This window comes from Crocuta crocuta, unplaced genomic scaffold, assembly GCF_008692635.1.
Source record: "Crocuta crocuta isolate KB4526 unplaced genomic scaffold, BGI_CrCroc_1.0 scaffold89, whole genome shotgun sequence".
NCBI lineage: Eukaryota > Metazoa > Chordata > Mammalia > Carnivora > Hyaenidae > Crocuta > Crocuta crocuta.
The window spans coordinates 5,868,460-5,884,213 of NW_027551559.1; the positions used below are offsets into that span (position 1 = coordinate 5,868,460).

The 15,754-nt window shown below is 49.3% G+C and overlaps 1 protein-coding gene across 1 annotated transcript in view; it reads right to left on the reverse strand.

The window, feature by feature from the left end:
• MTRR (5-methyltetrahydrofolate-homocysteine methyltransferase reductase) overlaps positions 1–15,647 on the reverse strand; it is a 29,801-nt gene extending 14,154 nt beyond the window's left edge. The window contains exons 1-8 of the mRNA XM_077749453.1: positions 15,559–15,647; positions 14,293–14,404; positions 13,781–13,945; positions 11,714–11,867; positions 9,265–9,382; positions 6,065–6,440; positions 2,163–2,285; positions 511–664 (exon numbers count right to left, since the gene is read on the reverse strand). Coding sequence (XP_077605579.1) covers positions 511–664; positions 2,163–2,285; positions 6,065–6,440; positions 9,265–9,382; positions 11,714–11,867; positions 13,781–13,909 — 1,054 coding nt within the window. The 5' untranslated portion in view covers positions 13,910–13,945; positions 14,293–14,404; positions 15,559–15,647. The remainder of the gene's footprint in view (positions 1–510; positions 665–2,162; positions 2,286–6,064; positions 6,441–9,264; positions 9,383–11,713; positions 11,868–13,780; positions 13,946–14,292; positions 14,405–15,558) is intronic.
• Positions 15,648–15,754: the final 107 nt, after the last annotated feature.

Below are 15,754 nucleotides of genomic sequence, written 5' to 3' on the forward strand. Positions count from 1 at the left end.
TTCAAAATTTTAGGCAGGAAACTAAAAAAAAAAAAAAAACTAATGCCCTTTAATTATGAAAACTATTTTTATACACTAAAGAAGCAATAAACATGCCATGAGAAACGCTTATAAGAAAACCTTGGAAAGGCCCGGATGATAAAAGCTTACTGCGGGACGCTCTTGACGAGCTCCACAACGAAATAATGCCACTGCAAGAAGCCAACAAACAGACGAGCACAGCCTACCCACCGGCTTCTCCCAGACTCGGGCACACTCGCGTGCCCTGCCCAGCAGGTCCGAGTAAGCACCAAGTGCATGACCACCCCATGCCGTGTCACAGAGTGTCACGGGTGTAAAAGTTAAGAAACCGGCAGGCCAGCGCATCCGTGTCCCGCCCGCTGACGGGGGCGCCAGGCCACAGGCTGCCTGTGCAGCCGTCACACAGGTTCGGGAAGGAGGGCCTTGTACTGGTCACCTCCTGTCCATTGGTCCGACGACAGGTTAAGAAATAAGAGATCGGGGCTGTACCTTTCTTCTTGGTGTCTGCCTTAATTCCCAAGACGACACGGTGCTCTCTTCTGTCCGTGAGCTGCAGGCTCTGGAGCAGGTTTTGAACCTCGGTATCGTTGTTGGGACAGATCACGTTGAAGGCATCTCCAGGCTGATAGGAAAAATCTGTTTTCTAGGGAAGAACCAACAAGGAAGAAAAGAAAAAAAAGCACATATGAGTTAAGAGTTTGAGCTGTGGGCTAAAAAAAATGTGTTTTCTATTGTGTCATCATTTCAAAATATGAACTAGAAATAAAATGATTCTAACTTCAAAAAATAAGCCCAACCGAACAAACCTACTTTTATTAGAAGTTACTTTTTTTTAAAATTTCAAAGTCATCTATATACCCAGCATGGGGCTCAAACTCACAACTCCAAGATCAAGAGGCAGATGCACCACAGAATGAGCCAGCCAGGGGCCCCAGGAGTTACTTTAAAGAAAAAACTTCCATAGTTATCCAATATTTTGTTTCTACCATTTGAGTACTCTTTACAACGTTAAAACCTCTCTCAGTTAAGGTGCCTTGATTAAAAACGTTTCACTAACAAATGTAAAAATGCATCTCATGGAAACACGCACATTATGAGCAAGAGAAACCTCTTGAGGCTGTCTGCAGTGGTCCTCGATTTCCTTGCTTTAGGTTTTCTTTCGGGGAAGGAGAGGGGTAGGAGAGACACTTTACTTCTTCCTTACTGAGCACGGACGTCACAGCCCCTGCTCGCTGCTGTGAACGAACACAGGCTGGAGGGGCCACCTTCCCCCACACGGCTATTTACAGAGGGACACGGAACGAGAGCAAGACCCGGAGCGCCTCTGACCACACGTGCTCACACTCCCGGGAGTGGCCCACCCTCCGTTTCATGATGAGTGTAAAACAGAATAAAAAAAGACAATGTTTTGCTATATGCAGAATACTTAACACTTGCAAAGGAAAGGGAAAGTACTCAACTGTATGCAAGCACAGCTATCCAGTTTTGATGCCTGTCATTTCTTCCTATCACAAGTTGAATGAAACCTACAGACGGCCCTGACACCCTTTTCTGAAAGGACAACCCGCTTCCCAGGATCACCATCAGCCACACGGCTGAGTGGCTCTGGGGCCTCCGGCACTGATGTCACCAGGGTCCAGTGGCCTGGGGCGGGGGCTAGGCAGCGGCTCGAGGGTGGAGCTGGGAGAGGCAGCCCATGCCCTGAAACTCCACGAGAACGTTTATGATCGTCTTTCCGGGGGGCTCCAGGCTTTGCCCAGTTCTCAAGGCGCGAGACCCACCATGCCAAGGACTAGAGCCATCTCTGCCGAGCTGGTCTGAGCTCTGCTTCCCGCCGCCGACCACCCTCAGGCGCCCTGCGGCCTGTCTCGGGGCTCTTCTCCAACAGGAAACACGCTCTGACCCTTCCGCGGCTTCCTGAGTGAGGCGGCACTATCCTCTCAAATCGAGCCACCTCCCAGGCCCCTCCCTCCTCATTTTAGCCCGCTTCCTGCACCCTGTGGGGAAAAAACCGGGGAGAAAACACGAGGGGTCAAGAAGAAACAGGCCGATGTCTGGTTAGAGACTCGCCTCCTTCCCGAGCGTGGGGACCACCAGCCTCTCGACAGTAGACAGGCGTAGAGGCAGATTCTGTAACTTACAGAGATGTCCAGTTCCACCAGAAGAGTGGTTTTTATGGCATCATTCGTAGTCAGCTGAATCGCCTTTGAAATTGGAACTTGAAAAACTGGATCCACCGAAGTCACAGATGCTTGGCTCTCCTCCTTGGGAAACAAATGTGATAACATATTATGGAACGCAAGACGCGAGCTCCCATTTTACCTGCCATTGCTTCCCTTAGTGACTAGGAAAGATCGATAGGATCTTGGAAAACTTCCGAGCTGTTTAGGAGTTTGTTTCTAAGGCAAGTGGCTACAGACATTTGCCTCTCGATCCTTCAGAAGAAATAGCTCATTCGGATCTTAAACTCCTTGGTTATTAGGTAAAATTCTGGGATATATATACTGAAAATATCAGATACCCGCATTTTTGCGTAAAGGTCTCATAGTCTTCCAAAGAAACTTTGCAAAAGGACACAGTGTGCATGCATGATTTCAGGAAGGAGAGCGTAAAGGAAAGTAACAGATGTTTACGCTCAGAACCTCAGCCTGCTGGGCACTGACAATGGGAATGTTCCCTACATGCCCTGGTCAACACAGGAGCCTCAGAAACCGAATTCTCATTTTCACTTATTTAAATGTTAAGTGGCCACGCACAGCTAGCGGCTCCTGTATTAGCTAGCCCGGGTCTTAGGAAACTGCAAAGAAACCCAATTTGTTGTACTATTTCCACTCCTTTCCTACTTGATGCCCCTAATCTCTTTTGAAGACAGAAACTTACCAAATGCTAGTCAGTTAACCCCAGATAAATGGCTGGAGGGAACACTGGGAAAAGGGTCAGAGCTCAGAGCCTGACAGTCATGACCAAAGGCCACCAGGAGAAGCCCTGGCCTGAGGCAGCCTTCAGCAGGGCTGCTGGGAGTGGTCAGCAGCCGGCCCTCAGCTCGCCCACGGTCACCCCGGAGAGTGACCTCAGCATTCTCTGGCCACGCCCCCTTTCAAAGGCAGCCCATGTGCAATGCCTGATTGATGACTATAAGGGCCCAGCCCCTCTGCCCCAACTCTAGCCAACTCTGAAGGGCCATCCCAGCTCTGGGACTGGCTGGGGCCCGTGCTGGAATTCTTCACAGCCTATTTCTCACTGCGCCCACTCCCGCGTCTGTCCCCCTCTCTCCAAGGAGACAGCAAGTCACAGCACCTGGCCGGTGGGGGCCAAGTCACAGCACCTGGCCGGTGAGGGCTAAGTCACAGCACCCGGCCGGTGAGGGCCAAGTCACAGCACCCGGCCGGTGAGGGCCAAGTCACAGCACCCGGCCGGTGAGGGCTAAGTCACAAGACCAGGCCGGTGAGGGCTAAGTCACAGCACCCAGCCGGTAAGGGCTAAGTCACAGCACCCGGCCGGTCAGGGCCAAGTCACAGCACCCGGCCGGCGAAGGCTAAGTCACAGCACCCGGCCGGCGAGGGCCAAGTCACAGCACCTGGCTGGTGAGGGCCAAGTCACAGCACCAAGACAGTGAGGGCCGAGTCATAGCACCTGGCCGGTGAGGGCCGAGTCACAGCACCAGGCCAGTGAGGGCCGAGTCACAGTACCCAGCCAGTGAGGGCCAAGTCACAGCACCAGGACAGTGAGGGCCAAGTCATAGCATCCAGCCAGTGAGGGCTAAGTCACAGCACCCGGCTGGTGAGGGCCAAGTCACAGCACCCGGCCAGTGAGGGCTGAGTCACAGCACCAGGCCGGTGAGGGCCAAGTCACAGCACCCGGCCAGTGAGGGCTGAGTCACAGCACCAGGCCGGTGAGGGCTGAGTCACAGCACCAGGCTGCAGACGTGAGGGGCCAGCTACGGCAGCACGGGCTTACATTCTGAGGAAAGTGCAGGACGCAGCACTAGCAGAAGCCCACAGAGGATGCATGGGCCGGAATGCCGAGGCCTGGGCCAAGGAGGGTAGAACATAACCCTGGACAGAGAAGTCTTGCTAACCGGGAGCACTACCCCAGGACACTGGCTTTGATGCCCTGGTGGCAGCCTCCAGAGCCAGAAACGTGCTGACCACACGGCTACGAGGGCAGGGGAGCCCAGTCCACACGGAACGGGGCAGGGCTACCGAGACGCCGGCGGCCCGCATCAGAAGACAGCGCTCCGCTCCCCTCCCTGGTTCCCTGGTGTGACGCCCCCGGGAGGGAGCCTGAAAATCAATCCCTGTCCGGCCCCTTCTCCTCTACGCGTATGCTCCGAGCAAAGGTACACCCGTATCGCTTAGCTGGCTGACGTCTTAAGAATCAACCTCACTCCCAGCCACTGACGCCTGTTTGCCGACGCCTCCTGTGACAGAAGCCTCCTGAGATCGTCCTGCTGCAGCGCCCGGTCAGAGCAGTCCTGCCCACACGCCTCTGCCAGGCAGCCCCGTGCCCGCAGTGCGCCAGGTTCACTAGGGGCACTCGTGTCTGCTCCCAGCCTGACAAACGTGCACCTGCTGGAATCACCGCACTCAACACTTCGCACGATCATCAGGCGTAAACGGAAGACACCCGACAGCTGTTTACACGCGCGCACACACTTGTTCCTCCGTATGCTTTAGGAAGACACTGCAAAGGCTCAAAAACCATGATCATGTCGGGTGTCAGAAAACAGTTCTAATACGCTGGAAAGTCGTATTTAAATTACTTCAATAAAATTAAGAAATCAAGGGGCGCCTGGGAGGCTGTCGATTAGGTGTCCCGACTCTTGGATTTCGGCTCAGGTCATGACCTCACGGTCGGGTGATCGAGTCCTAAGCCCTGCGTCTGGCTCTGCACTGGGTGTGGAGCTGACCTGAGATTTTTTTCTCTCTCTCTCCCTCGGCCCCTCTCTCCCATGTGTGCCCTCTCTCCACCCACGCCAAAAAAATCTAAATAAATAAAAACATCAAGAAAGGAGAAATCAGGATGGCTGCACTGAGGGTGTGGTTTATGTGAGAAAGCCTGCGGGGAACTCCACAATCAGCCGCTGTAAAGACAGGGGTGGCTCTGCAGGATAGACTGGCTTTCAGTGGGAAGGGATAGCAGGCATCTCAGAAGACGAGTGAGGAAAAACTAGACATTATCCCACTTAATGCTCAAAATTTATATAGACTATTTTTTTAAGTTTATTTATTTATACTGAGAGACACAGCAAAAGAACATACTCGTATAAGCAAGGGAAGGACAGAGAGGGAGAGACAGAGGGGGNAGGGGGAGAGAGGGAGAGAGAGAATCCCAAGCAGGCTCTAGGACATCAGCACGGAGCCCAACGCGGGGCTCAATCTCAAGAACCATGAGATCAAGATCTGAGCATAAATCAAGAGTTGGAAACCCGACTGACTGAGCCACCCAGGCGCCCCCATATTGACAGACTACCTTAGAGTCACTACTCTGTTGAAAGGAAAAACACACTTGACAAAAGAAAATGACTTGATATAGGCAAAAGCACATTTCTAAGACGTTACCAAGACAACTAATCTCCAAAGTGAAGCCTCCTAAGGCACAGAAAACCAGGCTGGAAAGGAGACTGTGCTGGAAACACGTGCTTTCAGTGTAGCTGCTACGGTCATTTCCTGAGTGCCCAGAACAAAGAATTCTCCAAAGTAACAGAAAAACTGAGCTCTTAACTATTTGCTACTTCAACGACAGAGCAACGTATGACACAAATGCGTCTGCAACGCCCGGCAAACTTTCTCCTAAGGGGCCAGGCTTCGCACGTTGGGTACCCACGCTGCCCTGCCTCCTCCTGCAGAAGCCGCCCCGGCCACGGGGGAATGGAAGCACAGGCCTGTGTTCCAGCAAAGCTCGACTTCGGGGACAGGTGACATATCACATGTCGCCAGCAAGCCACGGTCTGCTGACCTCTGTTGTCCTGTAGCAGCAGCAAAGCGAACCCCCTCAGTGAGTTGACATCCCACGGCAAGAAGAGCACAGTAAAGCTGCTTACCTGGCCCAGAGACTCCTGCAGATGTAGCTGCAAATATTCTGGTGGAAGGGCAGGAATGTTCAGTGACGCCTGGGACAGTGGGGGTATCGAGTGGGTAAGTGAGGGCTCGGACTCGGCGATCAGAGCACTGGATTGACCTCTGTTCACTGCATTCTGTTCCTGAACCTCAGAATCCGTTCTGCCTGAATCAGCCAATCTCAGAAGTTCAACTTGGGATTCAATGTGTAGTAATTCCGGTTTCACAGGATCCATCCTCTGGGAGGCATTTGAGGCTATCTGGAGAGTTCCGTGCGTCTCTTTTCCTCTACTGGACGTAAAATGCTTCGTGAGGGCAGCCCAGAGTCCGTCAATCCACGGCTCAACCACAAGTTCTAAACTGGATTGTGGCAATAAAAAAGGAAAAAATACAATAAATGCCTAAATTCTCCACTTAAATATATAATATTGGGACAACGGCAGTCTATTGGCTGAGCGCTATGCAGTGTTCAAAAACACCAGACATAACAATGGTCCAGAATGTGAAATATACACATGATCAAGTTAAAAACAACACTATTTTGTGTTGTTCATTAACACTTCAGCCACAAACAAAGCAAGCATATAAAAGGTCTGAACAGAATGAAGCCATTTTAGTAGTAAGTAAGAGCAATGGGATTGCTCTTAACTTACTAAAATATAGGTGGTGATCTTTATTTTAAGAAGTTGTCATTTCAAATAGGCATGCTAAATTCTCAGGCTTCTCACCCAAAATCCAATTATATATATCAAATACAACTTCATTTTTTCACCTAGCTAATTTACTGACCTTTCTGTTTTCCACCCAGAAATTAGAATATCACCATGAAATCACTCCAGATTAATGCCATTTTGACTAAGTATGAATAGTTCAAATCTTCAACCGGTTCCAAATATTTTTAATAAAGTTTGCCCAAGTGTGAACATAAAGGGAAAAAACTAATAACACTTTAGGAAAGTTGAATGAATCATAGGTATGTTTTAAAACATGGTAGTGTACAGGGGCACCTGGGTGGCTCAGTCGGTTAAGCCTCTGACTTCGGCTCAGGTCATGATCTCATAGCTTGTGGGTTCGAGCCCCGCGTTGGGCTCTGTGCTGACAGCTCAGAGCCTGGAGCCTGCTTCAGATTCTGTGTCTCCCTCTCTCTCTCTCTGCCCCTCCCCGACTCACACTCTGTCTCTCGAAAATAAACATTAAAACAATTTTTTTTAAATAAAATAAAATGTGGTAGTACACATACCAGTAAACAAAGTAGGGTAAGTCAACAGTAACATCCCATACATTCTCTGAGCTGAGAAACTTTAAGAAGAATGAATGGATAAGACACAGTGCATCTAAACCTTGGAAATTACCTCCTTCTCGTTTTTATTCACAACTCAAAGGCCGTTATCAACTAAATTCTAATTCATAAAGTTAAATGACAGGAGAAGGCCCATTCAGCCTCTGTCTTATTAGGACTCTGGCTAGAATCTCAGCAAATTCGTTAGGTGCTCACAGCAAACAGCTCAACATTTGGTTCCAAGGTCCACATCCGTCCATCAGAGCCTTTGGCAAAGCAAGTACGTAAAACTATGGAGTTCAACACAGCAGCTCCGTCTACCACGCCGCTCTCACAGCTCAGACATCGAGCCGGTAGCACCGCAGTGGGAGGGCTAATGTCCGCAGAGCACTGACTACGAGGGAGACACTCTTCTAAGAGAACAGCCTGTATCAGCTCATGATGTATTCCTCCCCGAAACTTTCCACAACACACACCATTAGTTTCCAGTTCCCAGAGGCAGAGACAGAAGCACGAAAAGGGGACGTAATGTGACCAAAGTTTCAGTCACTGGAGGGGGCAGGCAGTCCCGGACGTGGACGCAGGGACCTGGACCCCGCTCTGCATTCTGAACCCCAGAGTGTGGCGGTGGGTACACTAAGCCAGGGTATCTTCTTGAAAACAATTTTAGAAGAGGGGTATTCAAGTGAGGTAGTCAGGTTAAAAATTTAAGAGATGCAGGCTGATGACATTACAGTTAAGAACTTTAACACTCGATCCAGGAAAGGAGCAGGGAAACAAAGCCCCTGACCGGAAGTAAAATATGGACTCAGTGAAAGGCCCCATGGGTTCCGTAAGAAATCAGCAAGTAAATGGCTCATATGAGACCAACACTTAATGGCAACTGGATTCTGGCAAACACACCCCCACACACAAACAAAAAAATCAATATAAAGGTTAAAGCTAAAAGGTCAACACAGAAGGCAACACGGTCGAGCTCTGTCACAACCAAGGACGTGGGTGCTGGGATTTGGAAACACCCACAGGGTTGTAGCTGCAGAAAATGATGGAGGAAGTGGACCTGAAGGGCAGGTCACGTGGAGAGAAGTGTGTCCAGCACACTCGTGCGAGGTGGTGCTATGCAGAAAAGCAAGACATTTGCTGAACTTGTCAATATTCCTAAAGAAAAATCAAGGGAGTGAGAATTTAATATATGCACTGAGTAGGAAAAAATCAAGTGGGTATGCTGTTATCTGGCTAAAATAGCCAAAGGCTATGACAAACTAAGGTGGAGCGTGGTATCTATGAGATCTTTAAATAAACACATTAAGGGGATTTGAGAGGCAGCATATAGGGTGAAATACTGAATTGTAAAAATGAGAATAATCTAAAAGAAATACGGATTCTGTTTCCAGCTGGCATGGTGCCAAATGGCCATTAAGATGGTAAGGGAGACTGCCCAGGCACACAGCGAGCCAGGAAGGCCTCTGGTCTGTGCGTGCTCCCTGCTGGTGACGCGTGGCCTGCTGGGCGCCCGCCACGTGAGGACCTGCATGCAGTGACCCCTGTGTGCGCAGCAGAGAAGCAAGCACGCGTGCTATCAGAGTTCCTAAAGAAAATGTGGACCCTGACAAAGACGTACACACTTCAAGATAAAGATAACCGTACCGGGGCATCTTCCCCAATTTCTCCCATTAGCAGGTACTGAGATGGGTGAGGAGCTTCAAGTCCACAAGATACATAAATCAAGCTCGGGCTGATCTCTGGTCCTTGAGCAAAAAAAGCCGAGAAAACGGAAGTAGTGCTTTCAAAATAAAAACTTCAGTGCTAAATCAAAAGTCACCACATTTTAGAAACTCCCAGCCTTGGATCAAGTACCAAGCAGGGCTGCATGGAAGGATCAGACAAGAAGCACGATGCCCTTACCCCACACAGTCATCTGCATGTCCAGTGTCGTAGAAATGCCGGGCACCAAGCTCCTGAAGTCGCTTATCGATGATTTTCCCGCCGTTACAGAAGTACGTGTATTCGGAATCTCCCAGCCCTAAGAGCCCAGACAGATTATTAGTGCACAGTCAGATTTAAAGAAGATACACAGAACAAATAAAATACTTAAACAACAGTCCATATACTGATTAACAAATAAAGTATAGCTTGACATTTTCTGAGGTTTTTGTTGAGTAATACTAAGTATACAAATAACTGTCTCCATTCTTACAATGGTGAAGTATCAGACGCACTGAAACAAAAATGAATACATCGGGGCGCCTGGGTGGCTTAGTCGGTTAAGCGTCCGACTTTCGCTTAGGTCATGATCTCGCGGTTCGTGGGTTCGAGCCCCGCATCGGGCTCTGTGCTGACTGCCAGCTCGGAGCCTGGAGCCTGTTTCAGCCTGTGACTCCCTCTCTCTCTGACCCTCCCCTGCTCACGCTGTCTCTCTCTCTCTCTCTCTCCTAGAAATAAATAAAAAAAAAAATATTTAAATAAAAAAAAACAAAAAACAAAACAAAACAAAACAAAACAAAAATGAATACATCTTGGTCACTGTTAACAAAATATTTTCACATTTTTGTTTCCATTAGTCTGTGCTGACAGCTAGCTCAGAGCCTGGAGCCTGTTTTGGATTGTGTGTGTCTCTCTCTCTCTCTGCCCCTCCCTAACTCACAGTCTCTTAAAAATAAACATTAAAAAAATTTTTTTTAATGTGGAAACCTTAAAGCAAGAATTAGATGAGTTTAAAAATCGTAACATCTGGGGCGCCTGGGTGGCTCAGTCGGTTAAGCGTCTGACTTCAGCTCAGGTCATGATCTCATGGTTCGTGGGTTCGAGCCTTGTGTCGGGCTCTGTGCTGACAGCTCAGAGCCTGGAGCCTGTTTCAGATTCTGTGTCTCCCTCTCTCTCTCTGACCCTCTCCTGCTCACGCTCTCTCTTTCAGAAATAAATAAAAAAACATTAAAACAGTTTTTTTTAAACTCTAACATCTGTCTTTGCAGACTTTTCTGATCTAGTGAGAGGTCTGCAAACTGCAGCCTGTGGGCCAAGCACCACTCGCTGTCTTTGCGTAAAGTTGTGCTGGAACACAGCCAAGTCCATCTGTTCACATGGCGTTTACGGTGGCAGTCAAGCCACAACAGCAGAGGTAAGGAGCTGTCATAAAGAACACTTGGTCCACAAAGCCCAAAACATTTACCAGCTGGCCCTTTACTGATTGTACTGACCCCTAACCTAGAGCACAGACAGGTAATATATAATCATTTGCCACGTTTCTGTGCGAGGTAAGTTAGGGGCTGCTTCTATGTTTCCTGGTAAGAAGATGGACTAAGATTTTCATACTTGGTTTGAAATTAAAATGGTCGATTTCTCACTTAATCATTTCCCTGGACGTTCCCAACAAGAACGGGAAGCTTTGGGGGCGGGGGCATAAATGGCCTAGGAACGACTGGAGTGGTTAGAAGGGCTTCAGTCTATACTTTTTTTTTTGAGGAACTTTTTTTAACGCAACACGTGTTCATCCTTGAAAAGAAATTAGAAAAACTTGAATAAAAAACCGTAAATCCTCTAAAATACCTTCTTATTCGAATAAGTCAGTGTCATAACCTCAAATTTCTAATCAGTCACTTAGTGTAATCCACCCTTATGAGATACCCTCCCCAAAATAATTCTCAAAGAGCATTCAGAGAACAATACAGACACAGGCCAGGAACACGGCCTCTGAATTCTCTCTCTGGTGTCCTATCTTGCTGAGCTGGTCTTTCGGATACTTTCTCTTGGTTTTTTAACCTGTGCTTTACAGAGCCTTACACCCATGTTTCCTAACCTGGGATACAGGTTAGAATCACCTGGGAGCTGTTACAGACCACAGGTGTCAGGGCTCCACCTCCGAACAGTTAGGTTAGAATCATGGGGGGTGGCGACCCAGGTAACAGAATTCAAAGAAACCCCCCTTGCTGATCCTAAAATGTGGCCGAGACTAGAAATCATACTAGGAGAGTGATTCCTAGGGAAATCAGATCGACCTGGGAGCCTGTTTTAAAAACAAAAACAGAAAAACAAATGAAACAGCATTCAGAGTTGCTCCTTCAGGGATTGTGTTTATTTTTAACCACGTCCAGGATGGGGCGTGGTTTCAGGATGATAGTCTGAAAATGGCCCCTGGCTCCATAGACACGCTGCTGTGGGGTGAAGCCAGGGGAGGTGTATGGAGAATGCAGTACGATACTTATACTTCGGTGTTTTACACGCTTCTATGAAACAAACAAAACAAAACAAGAAAACCCTCAATAACTATATATCATGGTTTTGAAGGATACGTTCAGATACCAGAATTCAAACCTGTAATAACTGAGGTGAGACAGAACGAAAGCATGGTCCGTACCCAGCAATCCATACTGCAGGTGTGCAAAGAAATCCGCTGGCAGCGCCCTGTCCTGGATTTTCTTAACGAACTTGCGAGCGGTGTCGGGTGGGTCGCCTGTGCCCGTGGTAGAAACGACGACAACGAGAGGTGCTGTCTCGGTTTTTAGATCGTACTAGAAGACGAGGGAGGCGTGTTAGGGATCTACGGAAGAATGCAGTTTCGACTTACCGCGCCGGCCAGGCAGCCGGCTTAGTCTCCTGAACCAGTCACCTGCGCTGTGCGTGGCTTAACGGTGGAGGGCGCGGAGCCCGGTCAAGGTGGGGAAGGTGTGCGTCCTACTCCTCAGACGCCAGGGAGCCTGGCTAACTCAGGGGTCTGGGGAGCTGGGAAGAGTGTCAGTGGTAAACCGAGCTCATCCGCGTTTCTTCATCCTAATTCTCACCTAAATTTAAATATTCCAAGAAGAGCACTTCGGCATCTCTATTTATGAGGACTCCATGAGCTCTACTGCGCATGTGATTCATCAAAGCCGCTTCAAGGGAAGCCACTTATTTCTCAGGGGGACACAGGATCTGAGGCAACATTTTACCAGGCAGTTGAATGCTTACAGGTCACGGCATAAATTGTGTACTAAACTTCTATACTCTGTTAAGGTGATTCCACCTTGAAAAGGACGACCACGACCCAGAAAGTAGAAAGCTATCTGAACCTGGATCAGGAACAGCTGGAGAAGTCAATCAGCTGGGACAGCACCGATGACTAACACGGCACTAAAATAAGAACAGTACGACTCACCCACTTTTCAAGTAGCCGCGGATTTAGATGGTGAGGCGACCCCTGGGGACCAAATCTGGGCTAGTTACATGGTGCGGACAACTTTGGTTGTGTCTGTAGTAACAGACTCAGATTATGTCCTATCACATGGCACATGCAACGCCAGCTCTGAAGTAACCATAGGATCACAGGACCTGCTGACCGGCGGTGTCCTCCAGGATCCCTGTCGGGTGACTGACATGTGGGGTCACCTTGGCCTCCCACATTAAGGAACCAGGTGCTTCTCCTACGAGCAGGTTTATAATTCATGTGTGCTGGGGACAGTCTAGTCTTCTGAACTAGAGATGTGGGAAAGGACAGAGGAGCTCATGAACTTGAGTGAGTGTACTGGCAGGGTAATTTGTAAAGTACTACACTACAATTGACTCGTTATAGCTGGCACATCATCATGTGCTTGTATAAAAGCTGGTAGTCGCTCTGCACCAGACCGTATAAAACCGTAAAATCTGGAGGGCTCCATCCCCCAAACTGAAAGAATACAGGTGTGCTATGATCTTACAAGACCTAAGAATTTCTGTAGAGACTGAACGTAAAAAATAAGCGGTCCTTGACCTAAGGAAGCCCCATCTTCTCTAGATCCTTCCACTTCTACTTTAAGTTTTATTCCACAGAAGAATTACACGGTCCTTGGGGCGCCTGGGGGACTCTGTCAGTTGAGCATCTGACTTGGGCCGAGGTCATGATCTCCCGGGCCGTGTGCTGACAACTCAGAGCCTGGAGCCTGCTTCAGTTTCTGTGTCTCCCTCTCTCTCTGCTCCTCCCAACCCCACCCCCACCCCCACTTGTGTGCAGGAGTGTATGCCCTTGCTCTCTCTCTCAAAAATAAACTAAAAAAAAAATTCCACGGCCCTTCACTTGCAGGAACTCTGACATGAACAGCAAGCCTTTATTTTGAGGCAGTGGGATTGGCGAGTTGGAAAGCACACACATGCACCCAAACACACATCTCATTTGTCGGCATAGCCCCCCCGTGAGAACCAAGGCAAGCATGACGACTTCTGCTTGCAGTTAATAGACACTTACTTCGGTGTTGGGGACCGTTCAGTCTAATTCAAACATACACTTATATGTTAAAAAAAAAAAAATGGCAGAAATCTTACAATATAGTTGATAAAATAAATTTCTGAATGCTGGAGGGGAGAAAAGGATTACAGTGGCTTTCAGCATCTCACTTTGCTGTTTTACATTTCCCTCCCAACCAAAATACTGCAGGCACAAAAGATGGTAAAAACCACATGAGGAACCGCTTACCTTATCTGACTCACTGATACAGTGAAGATCTGCAGAAAATCCATGCGCAAATGCTTTTTCAAAGATTTCCTCCGCGATGGCCTTCGCCTGTCCCTGCTGCGTCGCATACAGCAACAAAAACCTTCTCATCCCTTCAAAGCATATGCTTCAGCTATAACAGGTACACTGGAAAACAAAACAGAAATGAGGGATTTTCTTTTTAATTAAGTAGCACACACAGGTATTAATTCTCCCTCACAATCTTTTTGAAGACTCCCACAGTATCAACGCATCACATGAAATAGACTTCTCTAAATCTGTTAGCGTTCATTCTCAATGAGTCTTCAAAAGACAGTTCATCAAATCATGAGTAAAGCTTTAAATCCAAGGCTCAGAAATCAGATTCTGGGGTCAGGCTACTTGGGCCTGAATCCAGGGTCCATCATTCAAAACTACAGAACTTTAGGCAAGGTTTTCAACTCATCTGGGTGGCTCAGTTAAGTGTCCGACTTGGGCTCAGGTCATGATCTCACCGTTCCCGAGGTTGGGATCTATGCTGACAGCTCAGAGCCTGGAGCCTGTTTCAGATTCTGTGTCTCCTGGTCCGTCTCTGCCCCTCCCCCCGCTTGTACTCTGTCTCACTCTCTGAAAAACATTTAAAAAAAAATTTATATTAGAAAACATAAATATCCCAATGAAAGTTTAGGATTCTGTTCCTACATGATCCTAATGCCAAATAAACTAATCATAGTACTAAAGTTAATCTATGTATTTCTGCGTTACCATTTAATTCAATACCAAATATATGTGAGTGCACATATACACTTTTTTATGTACAAAATGAGAAAATACTTCCAATCCACTCAAGCTAGTTTATATGTTTTCCTTGAAGAGAAAACCAGGAGTAAAATAAGGAACACTCACACTCATCCAGTCTCTAACACTGGGGGATTGTCAAATTGTAGGGACTGATGTTACCAAATCTAATCTTGGCTTTTGGAGAATGAACCATCAGCAGGTTTATGCTCCTCTGACCAGTTACATCCAAGGATAAATTAAGCCACGAAAGAAATGAAAAGAAGCGGGTTAGAACATGTTTAGAACCAGGGCATGTTTAGACTTTAGGAACAGCGCCTGGCACAGAGCAGGTGCTCAATAAACTGAACGAAGAAGTGAATACTATGAAAATACACATTTGGACTCAGCGAGGACTGTGGGCAGGTAGTGATGGAAACGGTCACCGCTCATCACTACGCTAGGGACCTCGGGCACGTCCTGGGCGCCAGGCACAGCCCCAGGCGCTTCAGAGGATGCACCCTTCGTGCCCACCACCACTTAGAAAGGAGGTGCCGCGGCCCCGCGTTCCTGAGAGGCGGATCCCCGCAACCCACGGGCGGCGCAGCAGCAAGGGAGCCAGCCGGACCCCGCGGGCCGCCCAGCGCCGCGCTCCGGGCATTCCCGAGTCCCGTCACCCGCCCCCGACACCCCCGGTCTGGAGAAGTGCTCCGAACAGAGACGCCCAAGGAAGGGGACCCACGGCGCCCTGCGGGTGCAGCGCCGCTCGTGCCAACGGCGCCACGCGGCCGGGACCCGCTCCCGGGAGGCGGCAGAGCCACCCCCATCCCTCGGGCCCCGCCCCCGGGCAGCCCGCCTTCCGACCTCCGCCCTGCGGGGCCGAGCTCCTGAACGACCCACGAGCGCCCAGCGCGGCCGGGAGAGGGACGTGGGGGCGCGGAAGCCGCTGCCCTCGCCCACCCTGGGGCGCCCTTCCCCGGACTCGAGCTGGGCAGGATGCCCACCTGGGAAAGAGCCACCGCCAGGGGCTCATCAGGGGGTGACCCGCCGGAGACTCCCGGGGAGAGCGTGGGAACGTGGGCCCTACTCCCGCGCCTGCGCACTCTGCCAGCGCCGGAGACCAATGAGGTCGGGAAGGGACTGTGCCAATCACAGCGCTCCGGGCGCGGGGCGTGGCCTTCGCCCCCGCGCATGCGCCAC